At 31.9% G+C, this 14,059-nt stretch overlaps 2 protein-coding genes and 1 pseudogene across 2 annotated transcripts; 1 reads left to right on the plus strand and 2 right to left on the minus strand.

The window, feature by feature from the left end:
• The window catches only part of LOC131619240 (pentatricopeptide repeat-containing protein At4g13650-like), a 57,835-nt pseudogene extending 53,421 nt beyond the window's left edge, over positions 1-4,414 (minus strand).
• Positions 4,415-6,726: 2,312 nt separating this feature from the next.
• LOC131619241 (uncharacterized) lies at positions 6,727-8,609 on the plus strand. The gene is made up of 2 exons (XM_058890360.1): positions 6,727-6,958; positions 7,306-8,609. The coding sequence occupies exons 1-2, from the start codon at positions 6,727-6,729 to the stop codon at positions 8,607-8,609; spliced, it is 1,536 nt and encodes a 511-aa protein (XP_058746343.1).
• Positions 8,610-8,903: 294 nt separating this feature from the next.
• On the minus strand, positions 8,904-9,647 carry LOC131617342 (uncharacterized). The gene is made up of 2 exons (XM_058888649.1): positions 9,207-9,647; positions 8,904-9,130 (listed from the first exon to the last, which is right to left on the minus strand). Exons 1-2 carry the CDS (start codon positions 9,468-9,470, stop codon positions 9,062-9,064), a joined length of 333 nt encoding a protein of 110 aa, XP_058744632.1. The 5' UTR covers positions 9,471-9,647; the 3' UTR covers positions 8,904-9,061.
• Between the last annotated feature and the right edge of the window lie 4,412 nt (positions 9,648-14,059).

Raw genomic sequence — 14,059 nt, forward strand, 5'->3', positions numbered from 1 at the left:
GTAATATTTGTACTGTCAGTATTAAATGTTGTACTATTTGTCATAATGTTGCTTAATTATTCAGATAATATTTTGTGTGTTTTTTGCCAGTCAAATATTCATTTTTCAGTGCATTAAATGATTTTCAGGGTTATTATCAGTAATTTTGCTCGCGTACAGTAAATATTAGTTATTTATTATGTCTGTGTTTTTAACAAGTCATGTAAATAAACTTTAATTTTTCACATAAAACAAAAAACAACAAAAAGAAAATTAACTTTGACTGTTGATTTTTCACTCTGACTGCTACATTAATACCTGAACAGTCAGTTGACAGTCAAACTGCTGGCAGTACAATTCTCAGTGTTTTGTACCATCAATCAAATCAATCTTTTAAAATTCAAAATTCCAAGATTTTTGTCCTAGAAGTCTTCTGAATATCACATGATTAGCAGAGACTCAACACTGCACAAAAATCAGGTACGCTTAACTGTCTCCTACACAAACAGTCCCTGACTAGGGTTTTCTTGTTTTTACAGGAGAAACAAGTTTTTGAGACCTCAAATGGATTTCATGGACATCCATATATCTCAAAGTACCATCACACAAATTTTCAGACTTCAATTCACTCAGACGCACCGTCAGCAGCTCAAATAGTCAACAGACGACCCGTTTGACCAAAAAGTCAACAGACAGTCAAAAATGAAATTTTTTGTCAACATCTATATTTTGTCAAAGTATTCATCATTTGATCATTGGATGATCATAGTTCATCAAGGAAAGATCAAAAATCAACAAAACCCTAAGATTCAAAATTAGGGTTTTCTCCTAAAAAGTCAACCGAACTTTGACTGGTCATAACTCTCTCATCCTTCATTCAAAAAATTCAAACCAAAGCTCATTTTGAAGGAAATTCAATTATCTTTCAAATTCAATTGATCCCATGGTCATTACATTCACCATTTGAAAAATATGAACAAAGACATTACAGGTCATTTTCAAAGTCAACAAAAAGACATTTTTTTCAAAAGGACACACAAGGAGCATCAAAAATCATTTTGACATGAGACCAAAGAAATTGGTTAGAGGACTCTTTGAGGTTTCTAAAAAGTGCAAGATCTCATTCATATGACAAAAATTGAGGGATTTACACCTTGTTGAAGTTGGCTAAACTTTGGGAAAATGCATAAAACCAACATTGCTCAAAAATGTATTTTTTCCAAATGGGGCCAAGTTTTCATGGTTCAATCATGTTTGCCATGATATTATGGGCCTCCCACGACCAAGACAAAGACCACACCATTTTTTTCCATTTTTGGCTTAATTTTATCTTATTTTAAGATTAAATGAAAAAAGAAAATGGAAGGATAATGGATAGCTTAGTTTCTAAGCATGAGTCATCCAAGAATCTTCAATTTTCTGCAGAAGATTGAGGTACAAGGCAAGAGCATTGAAGAGAAGCAAGACTTGGTCAACAATTCAAAGGTTTTAATATAAAAAATTCAAGAATTCAACAAAGGCAACTAAAGGCTTCTTGGCTTCAATTCTAAGCACAACATAGCCTATATAAAGGCTATAACACTTCACAAATAAAAGAGCACGAAATTAGAGCCAAACTTCTGCTTGTAACACACTTGTAATCACTTAATTTTTTCAAAGAAACTTGAAATTCGAATTTTAAGTTTAAGTCATTTTCAATACAAACTAAGCATTCAAACATCTTCCTCAAGCATCACTGAACATATTCCAATCATTTCCAAGTCTTGAAACTCACTGAACCAAGTACTACAGGTCACGATTGGTTCGAACTAGAATCAACTTGTATCTCGTAATCCACGCATGCTTAGCAAGATGTAGACATATATTTGAACTTAGTTTGATGTGTAGATCATTTCTGGAAGTTTAATTGAGTTTTGGATGCTTGTACACGAATCTACCATTTTAGGGTTTTCTAGTTCAAATTTAGGGTTTTTAGTTAGAGCCAAAATTAGAACAAATTAAGGGCATGGTTGAATTCAGTGGAACAAGACGGATTGAATGGACCTATCGCGCCTAATTTCTATGCACGTTTACCCCTGTTCGCTATTTTTGCAGATTTAGGGTTCATCAATTACAGCGCTTTTGCATAAAAGCGCTGTTAAAAGTGGTGTCTGGAGGTTGAAGACGAAGACGTGTCCTCACCCCATTGGTTCACACGCGCGCGTTTTTTGAATTTTAATTTTTCTAATCCAGTGTGCTGCAGGTATATCACGTGTCATGCGCCTTCAAGCCTTCCACCATCTGATTTCATTAATCTCCTCATCCAACGCTCTAGCCTTGCCAGTCCATGCTATAGACTCTATAACCCACCACATCTGATCACTGCTTATTTATTTTTCTATTTTATTTTAATTTTCTTGCAAAATTAATTAAAAATAGTTTCAAAAATCCAAAAAAATACACAAAAAATATTTTTAAGTTTCTAAAATAATATTTTATTTTCTAACATAAAAATATTTTATTTTTCTTCATAATTTCAATATTTTTCATAATTAATTAGCTTATATTTATATATTTGCTTTTTTAATTATTTTAACCAATCAAAAAATCATAAAAATTTGTTCTTCATATTAAATATTGTTTATATATTATAAGCTAATTTTGTACATATTTTGAATAATTTTCTCTTTAAGTTTTAATTATTTGTTTAATTATTTGCATAATTATGTGTTAATTAACTTAATAAATTTCAAATCAATTTCAAAAATTCAAAAAAAATTAGTTTTGTTTTAAAATTAATTAGCAAACATTTTGAACATATTTTGAACTTAATTTTTAGGTTTAAATTTTATTTCCATCTTTTCCTCATTTTAATTAAATTAATCATGCATTAATCATAATTAAAATAAATCATAAAAAATCCAAAAACATTTCTTTATTTTCTTGCTATTTAAATTCCTAGATAAATGTATAGGTTGTCAAATCTATGTAAATAGGCGTAGTTTACATTTCCTGCAAATCGATGTAATAGCGTAGATTTACTTTCCGCATTTTACATTTCGCATTTTAAATTCCAGCACATATAAACTGCGTGTATGTCAAAGATAAAATTGAACCGTTAGATCACTAACTCCAAAAGATAAAATATCTGAATTCAAACACAATCACACTTGCACCTCCTAAGGTAATCCCTTCTCATTCTTTTCAAAATCAAAGTCAAAATTCTACTGTTTCGAGTACAAAATCGAACCTTTTGTTTGTATCCGGTGAAAGGATAGATTTTTAAAGGAAATAGGATAAAGACCTTACAACTCAGGGTAGACCTCCTAATTTGCTTGCTCAAATCAAAACAAACAAAATTCTCATACACTGTTGTTTTTCAAAATAAAACTTTCCAAAAAGACAATACTTTGTATATATCCAAACAAGGATCATTACGAAGTTAACGTTCTTTTTTTCAAAAAAACATCTTTTGAAAGATAGAAAACACTTTGTATACATCCGCACTAGGATCATTATAAATTCAATTTACAAAGGTATTTGAAACCACATATGAGCATTCTAAAGCAATTGAAAAGTGATCGAAAACAAGTGAGCTAAGCAAACTAAAGAGCCCATGGATAACCATGGATACAAAGGGTGCTAACACCTTCCCTTTGTATAACCTACCCCCTTACCCAGAATTTCTTAAAGGTCTTTTTTCTGTTTCTTTTATAAACCTTTCCTTAATTGGATAAAATAAAAGGTCGGTGGCGACTCTCTGAATTTTCAAAATGCGAAAGCAGAAATAATAAAAAGAGTCAGTTCACGTATCTCTCCGCGAGAGGTATGGCCGAAAACGGAGGTCCACATTATGTATTTATTGTTAAAAAAAGTTTATAAAGGCACGACTCTTTTGATTCGCCCAAAGCACCCAAATTCAAAGGACCGGCCCTGATTTAGCGCACAACGAATGAACCTGAATCCCAAACTCTAAGCACTTAACCTCACAACACTGACTCAATACACTAGTTAGTGTATACTCATTAGGCTGAACCTGCACTTCATCTAAAAACATCTCAACAAAAACCTTCAAACCCTTCATAGGTTTACCATTCTCCCCGCAAGAAGAAATCACCGCAGTCCAAGAAATAACATTCTTTTGTCTGATTCTTCTAAACGCTTTTAGACCAAACTCCAACCTACCACCACATTTAGAGTATAAACTACAAAGTGCGTTGTTGATACTTGTGTTAAAATCAACATCACATTTGATTATGTAAGCATGTAAGTGTTCTCCTAGCTTTAAAGATTGCAAAGATGTAAAAGCATTAAGAGCTATAGCAAGAGTGTGAGTCGAAGGGTAGCACTCCGAATGTAACAACATCTCTTGAAACAAATGTATAGCATGTTTTGGCATCGAGTTCTGCACATAACCTTTCATTAAATTGGTCCAAGCAACAACATTTTTTTGGTTTAATAGTATTTAGGGATAATACCCATTCACCCTCTTCCATTAGGGCGAGATTCGGTTTTGCCCCCTTCTGTTTTTTTGGTTTAATAGTATTTAGGGATAATACCTATTCACCCTCTGCTATTAGGGCGAGATTTAGGGACAATACCTATTCACCCTCTTCCATTAGGGCGAGATTCGGTTTTGCCCCCTTCTGTTTTTCTGCGCCCCTGTTCCTTGTTTGGCTGACTGTGCGTGAAGAATCTGGATGACTGGGTATTTGAATTCCTTGTTTGGCTGACTGGACTTTCTTATTAAATATTATGCTTAATAATTCTAAAAATTTTGTCTTCTTATTGAACCCAAGAACAAAGGGATACAAATCAACCACCAAACCACTAAACCAATTCCAACCAATTCCTTTTATTTGAAATAATTTTGCTCCTGAAATGTTATAGTATATACAGTTCGTATATTAAAAGTATATATATTAGTTTATAAAATGAATAAATGTAGTTTATAAAAATGTTTGTTTATAAAATGTTAGTTTATTAAATTTTGTTAGTTTATAAAAAAGTTTGTTTTTAACTGATAGTCAAAAATTTATTTATTTGTTAATTTATAAAAAAAATATTTGTTAGTTTATAAAACGTTAGTATTTATAAAACGTTAAAAGAATTATAAAACGTTAATATTTAAAAAGTATTATAAAATATTATAATATGTTAAAAAATTTATAAAACTTTAATATAATATATTAATTTGTAAAACGTTATTATTTATACAATTTTAAACGTTATTATTTATAAATTTTAATATTTGTAAAATGTTAAAACGTTAGTAAAAAATTTATAAAATATTAATATTTATAAAATGTTATAAAATGTATAAAACATAATATTAACTATATTAACTACATTAATATTTACGTTTTAACTACTTTTTAACATTTTAACTATTTTATTTAATATGTGTAAAATGTTAGTTTATAATATATTAACAATTTATAATATTAAAAGTATATATGTTAGAATATTAATGTACAATATATTAAATAAAATTAATATTATAAAAAAATATAAGAAAACATTAATATACAGTATTATAAATAACATTAATATATATTAAATAAAATTAATGTACAGTATTATAAAAAATTTATTTATATATTAGCAAAACTTAATATTATAAAAAAATATTAATTTTTAAAAACTTAGCAATATTAATTTTTAAATTCCTATTCACATATTAACGTATATATATATATATATATATATATATATATATATATATATATATATATATATATATATATATATATATATATAAACTGGAAATATATATTAAAAATATATAATGTACATTAACTATAATATATATCTTAATATAATAGTAAATATATAATATATATCTTTCAGTTTCATATAAAAACATAATTGACAAAGTGGCCTAGTGGTTAGCTCTTATTATGTAACTTGGGGGGATGTGGGTCCAAGCCTTAGGTTAGCCAATTTTTAGATATATGCATTTTGTAATTTTTCCGAACGCCACATGGATGCCACATCGCCAGGTTCCCTATGCCCATTTCCAAACGCCACATGGATGCCACGTCGCCAGATTCTCTATGCCCAGTCAGCTAAATAAGGGATAGAGGGTAGCGGAAATGGAATCTGTTTTTATAAGGGGGAATCTAAAAAAAAATTAATATGGGAAAAAATCAAAGCTCGCCCTATTGGCAGGGGGTGAATAGGTATTATCCCTAGTATTTATAATATTAGTTATTAGTATTGTTATTGGAGTCTAGTTGTATTTAGGCTTTTAATAGTTGTTAGATTTTTGAGTTTATTATCCATTAAAAATATTATATACTCCCTCCGGTCCTTTTTATAAGGAACACTTTGAAAAAATCACACAAACCAAGGAAGCTAATTCTTTTATTAATAATTTTAAAAATGATTATTTCATTCCAAAACTAACCTTCAAATATTAATCATAGTCATTATTATTCTTGTCTCTTGTAATTATCAATACACCACTATGCTTAATTCCAATAATATCTTTTGCTATTCACAAGAAGAGTTATGTTAATTACCACACATATTACTCCATTGCTACTCAAGCTCCACGTTGGATTTAATTTCAGAAAAACAAAACTTTTGTTAATTTGGCTTTCCCACCATTTTATATTAGCAATTTACCTCCAAATTTTTAGCAAGTAAACTTTTGAAATTTCAAAGGTTAAATTTTGAAACATTATCACAAAAACTCTACACTTTCAATCACTCTCTATATAAAGAGATTGAGCTTTCCATATTTACTTTCATTCATCCTAAAAAATGCCTCTTGACATAGACTTAAATATCACTTTCTCTTTTCCAGAAGAACAATCATCTTCTATATGTGAGTCTAGTGCACCATCAAATATTGAAACACCTCAATTTGAGTTTGAGCTAAATCATCCATCAAATCTCATTGTTGAAGATAACATGAACCAAGATGTGCCATCAAATATAGAATCATCTGAATTTGAGTTTGAGTTAACTCATTTCCCATATGTCAATGATGAAGGTAACATGAATCAATTTTTTTCCATTTAAGAAGAAACAAGCAACAATGATTCTTTTTCAATTGAAAATGGTGAGTAATTATTTCAAATAATAGTAGTGACACTATCATTTTATTTTCTTCTCTTATTTTAATTTTCTTTCGTATTTTTTTGAATTACAAGTGTATTATGAGTAGCATGAAATTATAAAAAGTAGGTTGAAATTATGTACAATAGCATGAAATACATATATGCAAATTATCATGTTTATGGATGAAAATACATGCATGAAATTATACTATTTGTAGGCAAAATTATCACCTTTAATTGATTCTTTAACTCTTCCATCACATTTTTATCATTTGTGCAGACTCATTGACAAGTGAAATCAATTCAAGAAAACGGGGATTTCTAACTAATGAACAAAGGAAGGCTATATATCATATACTGTTGAGTTTGAGTCCGGATGGGAAGTCACATAAATATGGAGTAATACCACGAATAGCTGCACTATACAATGTTCATAGAAGTGTCATTTACCGTATATGGAATCAAGTAAAGGACACAGGTAATGTTTGTCATAGAAAAACATTGTGTGGAAGGAAAAGGGTCCAATTGGACTTTGAGAGAATACGTCAAGTACCGTTATCAAAACGATCAACCTATCGAGCTCTATCTAATGCTCTTAACATTCCTAAGACGTCATTGATAAGGTTGCAAAAGTCAGGAGTTATACGACGTCATTCAAGTACGCTTAAGCCGTATTTAAAAGAGGATAACATGATTAATCGTTTAAGGTTTTGTAAGGATATGCTTGATAGTAACAACTTGCCTCATGATCCAAAGTTTATTTCTATGCATAATATTGTTTTCATCGATGAAAAATGGTTTTATATTACCAAAACCAAAAACAATTATTACTTGCTTTCGGATGAAGAAGAGCCATATAGAACATGCAAAAGCAAGAACTTTATTGGTAAGCTTATGTTCTTAGCTGCAGTGGCTAGACCTAGGTTTGACGATGAAAAGAATGTGACGTTCTCAGGGAAGATTGGTATATTTCCATTTGTGTATGAACAGCCAGCTAGAAGAAGTAGTGTCAATAGAGTAGCAGGGACATTAGAAAGGAAACCTATAACTTCGGTTACAAGAGAGGTGAATAAATCTTTCTTAATAAGTAAAGTCCTACCAGCCATTAAGAGTATGTGGCCAAGAGAAGATGTAGGGAAGACAATCTACATTCAGCAAGATAATGCAAGGTCACATATTTCTACAAATGATCCCGATTTTTGTAGAGCAGCAAGTGAAGATGGGTTTGACATTCAAATGACTTGCCAACCACCAAATTCACCGGATTTGAATGTATTGGACTTAGGCTTTTTCAATTCCATACAGTCTTTGCAGCAACAAGAAGCGGTGAATTCAATTGACGAACTTATTGTTGCGGTGCAAAAAGCATTTGATGACTTTTCCTGTCAACAATCTGATAAAATTTTTTCTACTCTTCAATCATGCATGATTGAGATAATGAAGATCAAGGGATCAAACAAGTACAAAATTCCTCACATGAAGAAAGACATGATGTATAACCAAGGTTGTATACCTACTCAATTAAGTTGTGATTCTTTGTTAATTCAAGAAGTCACTGAATATCTTCAAAGTTTTGATGATTAATTAGCAGGTGTTTGTTTTGTAATTTTCAGAATTTTTGATTGGATGAAAATGAAATGTTTTGATTCATTATATTGTTACTTTTAGAGCTAATTAACTCCACAAAACTTGACCAAAGTTACTTGTAGTAGCAGTAACATAAGACTTTATGTATTGCCTTGGAGTATAATTTTATCGTTACAGTGGCGCCGAGGTTGCGTATTGACATTTCAATTTCGTTTTGTATAAAAATAATGAGAGTTTTGTTTTGTTCAAATTAACATAGTAAATCAAAAGTGAAAGTTTTATTCTGTTCGATGTTCGACATAACATAGTACCACAAGAACATTACTAAAATGAAAAGGATTTATCAATATCCATAAAATTTCCATATTTCAAAAACAAAATATCCATAACATTTCTTTTCAACTAAACTCGATGAAAATAAATTCGCAGAACATTCATAACCTCATCCTTCACAGCTTCACGTTCAAGGCTGAAAGGTTCTTCTTCCTCTGCATCTTTGTTAAGTTCTTCCTCTGCATCTTTGTTAAGTTCATGAAGATTATCAATCATGTCCAAGGAACCAGAAGTTGAGTGAGAACCATCTCTAGAATTTACCTCTGTAATTTCTTTTGCATCTTTCTCATTCCATATTTGCATCTTCCTTCTAATGATTGGTTGTCTACCTTCATCCTCACACTCGATATCAGATTCCTCAACAATCTCTTCAACAGTTGTAGTAGAATCAAGTGAATGTTCAATAGTCTCACTTTCCACTTCAAAAGAATCTTCAATATCTGGAAACTTGTTCAAATCAATATGAAATTTTCGTTTCCCAGCAGAAGACTTAAATCCATCTTCATTAGAGTTATGAGATTCCATGTGTATGCTAATGTGAGAAACAATAGAATATTACAGTGAAGAAAAAGAAAACGTGAATATATTGAATTTAGGTAGTGCCTGTTTGTGTGCTTGCAACTTTCCCTCCAAATTTTTGCATGGGGAATATGTTTATGTAACTAATGCACTTACATTGAAAAGTGTTATCTAATTTTATTTAATAAGGGTAGAAATGGAATTATGTATTTAATAAAATTTAAATTTAAAGAGTGTTTCTTATAAAAAGGACCAATTTTTTTTGCAAAGTGTTCCTTATAAAAAGGACCGGAGGGAGTAATATAGTCTCACATTTGGAATGAATGAATGAAATCAAAAGTTATATTTTATCTCTATTTTCTTAATTTGCTTTTCAATGTCTTTCTAGATTTATAGTTGTTTTATATAGTTTATTAACACTCTTATTTTGTATCCTAACAAATGAACTCTAGTTTTTTTCTATAAGGAATATGTTTGTCGGGTATTATTGATATGATTGAGTCATTATATACAAGTATTGTCAAGCTAATAAATAACCACCTAATAAAGACTAATGATATTTACATCAATAATAATAAAGACTAATGATATTCTATCGATATTCTATCATACCACTGCACTCTTAGCGGAAGGATATCCTACGCTGAGACTGTCTCAAAAATCTTGAAAGAGTACTAAGGGAAGACCTTTGGTAAAGATATCCGCAATTTGATAACGCGATGGGACATGAAGGACATGAACCTGACCACAGACTACTTTTTCTCTGACAAAGCGAATGTCCATTTCAATGTGTTTGGTTCGTTGATGCTAAACGAGATTACTAGATTCCATATTTGCAACACCACAGTATTCAGCCTCAACACTAGAGCGAGATAACATGGGTTGGCGTTTCGAGGACCATGAGAGTAAGTTGTCACCAAGAAACACACAATAACCAGAGGTGGAGCGTCTAGTGTTTGGGCATCCACCCCAATCAGCATCAGTGTATGAAATTAATGATATGGTAGGCAATGAATACAAGTGTAGTACATATTGACTAGTACTTTTGATGTAACGCAAGATGCACCTGAGAGCCTGCATGTGAACTTCCATCAAATTGTGCATGAATAAGCATATTTGTCGGATCACATATGAAATATTTGGTCTTGTAAAAGTGAGATATTTAAGAGCACCTGCAAGGGTGCGATATAAGGATGGATCCTCATATTAAGCACTAGTGGTGGTGCTAAGTTTTGATTTCGTGTCAACCGGTGTAGGACAAGACTTACAAGACGACATACCTGCATGTTCAAGGACCTTTTTTGCATATTTTTCTGAGATAAGAATATACCTCCTGAATTTTGAGTTAAAGAAATGCCCAAAAAATAACTGAGTAGTCCCAAATCCTTCATTTCAAATTCACTGTTAAGAAGAGAGATAATAGATGTGTGAAGAGCATTAGTGGAAATGGTTAGAATGATGTTATCGACATATAGCAAAAGATAAGTTATGGCAGTGTCTCTCGGATAGATGAACAGAGAGTTGTCTGACTTGCTTTGGGAGAAACCAATATATGAACTATAATAAGAAAATCGTTTGTATCAGGCTCTGGGGGCTTGCTTGAGGCCATACAATGATTTACGCAAAAGGCATACATGATTGGGATGATTTGGATCCTTGAACCCCAACAGTTGATACATGTAGAATGTTTCTTTTAGTTCACCGTGTAGGAAATCATTTTTGACATCTAACTGATATATAGGCCATCCTTTCGAGATAGCAAGACTAAGAACGGTTCCTATAGTCTCCGGTTTAACAACCGGGATGAAAGTGTCTCCACATTCCACACCAACCTGTTGACCTGCACCATCACCTACAAGTCGGGCTTTATGCCTCTCAAAAGAACAGTCATATTTTCCTTAGGTCTAAAAATCTACATAGATCTAATAACATTAACATCAAGTGGACAGGGCACTAAATCCCACGTCTTATTTTGAATAAGAGCATTATATTCATCATCCATAGCCATTTTCGAATTCGGATCTTTGAGTGCAGAAACTGGGTTATGAGGGAGTGGAGATTTGGTAATAGTTGTGTGAAGCCCATAGTATTTTTGGTTTGGTTTATATATACCATGTTGGCTTCTTGTGACATGTTTAGTTTCTAAATTCAAGGTAGGTTGGTAAATGGGAGGGAGATATTGTGTTTGTGTTGTATACGGGTTAAATGTAATTGGCAATTGTGATGGGGACGAAGATGGAGGAGTACTCGGTTGTGGAGAAGGAGAGGGAGGCCGAGTGGGATAGGAAGTAGGAAAGGGGGGATGTGTTGTTTGTGTTAAGTGGGGATTTTGTGAGTTGGAGTTATCTAGTAAATGGTGAATGAGGTAAGGTGAGATTTCATTATCTAAAAACTTGTATGTTGTGGAATTGGGGTTGTGTGTTTTAGAAAAAGGGAATTTTGTTTCATCAAAGATTACATGGCCGGAAATGATAATTTTATTGGAAGATAAATCATAAAACTTGTAACCACGATGATGTGATGGATAAACTAATAAAACACATGGTGATGAGCGAGGTTAGAGCTTATGTATCGTAGTTGAAGGGAAAAGGGGATAACACAAATAGCCAAAAACACGGAGGTGAGAGTATGATGGGTATTTTTTGTAAACTATTTGAAGTGGTGATTGAAAATTAAGATTTTTCTTTGGTAGGGTGTTTAGGAGATATGTTGCCATTTGGAGGGCATGGTGCCAAAAGGAGGGTGGTAGTGAAGCATGGACTAATAATGTTTGAATGATGTTGTTTATGGAACGTATTTTTCTTTCGGCTGTACCATTTTGAGATGATGTGCACACCATGATAGACGAAAAGAAATGTCGTTTGTTTCACAAAGGTTTTGAAACGGACCATTAACATATTCTTTACCATTGTCATTGTCATATCCCAAAATTTTCCCATCTCATTTCACTTTTCAATCTCAGACAAAAGTTCAAGACTTAAGGACATACTCTCCTAAACAATGACCTCCTAAACTAGGATGTTAGTTTCTCTGAAGAAAATTAATAAATTAAGGTCTCTAATTGATTTCATATGGCTTATGATGTTTCAAACTATCTCTATGGCAAAATACAAGCTTTAATTCCAAAGATTGCTCAGTCAATTGTCCAGAAAGTCAACAGACGACTAGTTTAACCTAAAAGTCAACTGTGGTCAAAGTACAGTCAAAAGTCATGATTTTTTGTCAAAAACCTTATTTTGAAGTATCATTCATCATTTTATCAAGGATTGATCATGATTCATCAAGGAAAGTTTAGAAATCAACAAAACCAAAAGTTTCTAAATTAGGGTTTTTTGACCTAAAGTCAACTAAACTTTGACCAGCCATAACTTTCACATGGAACATCAGAAATTTTCCATACAGAGCTCATTATAAAGGATATTGAATTCCCTACAACTTTGTCTCTTACATGCCAAGTCTAAAAATGCTTCATTTGAGAGATATGAATCAAAACATTACAGGTCCTTTTTGAAAGTCAACCAAAATCAGTTTTTTGTCAAAGCCAATATCATCAAGGTAAAATCCTCAAATAGAAAAAAGCTTCCAACGTGCTTTGTAGAGGACATCTTGAGGTTTCCAAAAAATCCTAGAACTCTTCCATATCTTAAAAATTGAGGGAGATATGCCTTGTCGAAGTTGGACAATTTTGAGAGAAAAAATGTGAAACAAAATGCTTCAAAATGAATTTTCTTGCAAAGGAACCCAATCTTTTTTGGCCCAATCTTGATCCTCAAGTAATCCAATATTCCAAATATTATTGCCACGAATTTGTGAATTTTATTTGATTTTATATGAATTATTAATCATTTAAAAGTGATAAATAGTTTATGTAAATCATGTAAAAATCAAATATTTTATTGGAAGGCATATAGGAATCAAATCTAATAATCAATAACACCCTATAATCAATATACTTTCGTTCAAAACGAGATTCATTTAAAAAGAGTGAAATTTGGAAAATTTGGAAAGAATGGTATATGATTGAAACCAAATATCAATCTCACAAATTAGGAGGATTTGATCCAATTTGGTTGACCTAATTCAATTCCTATATATACCTAAGTGCGATAAAATGCTAGGGGACGGATTTTCATAAGGATTGCAGCCAAAAGGAATTCATACAAGGTCCAAAAATTCAAAGGAAAAGACGGAACCGATTTTGAGGATTGGAGGACGATTCAACAAGTCTTGAAGATTAAACAACGATCCTGGAAGCACTCTGAATCCATCCAAATCTTCCCCTGGCCGTGGAGCATCAGGAATCGCATCCTCACTAACACGGTTTACCGAAATCTTTTTTCTCTAAATCATCACAATTTATGCATCATGTACATGTTGTAATGCTATATTCTGGTTCATATGTATGCATAGATTATTTCTGGTTTTTTTTTTAAGGATTGATGCAGGTATGGCGAAACGCCATTGTTAGGTTTAGCAAGCTTCAAATTGGGGATTTTGCATAGAGACAATTTCAGGATGAATTGATGGGTCCTTTGAATTCGTGAGGCTTGGGACACTCGGTCTAGGCTCTTTGCTGGCATTTATCAGCGACGGTT

The sequence above is a fragment of the Vicia villosa genome, linkage group LG7, assembly GCF_029867415.1.
Source record: "Vicia villosa cultivar HV-30 ecotype Madison, WI linkage group LG7, Vvil1.0, whole genome shotgun sequence".
NCBI lineage: Eukaryota > Viridiplantae > Streptophyta > Magnoliopsida > Fabales > Fabaceae > Vicia > Vicia villosa.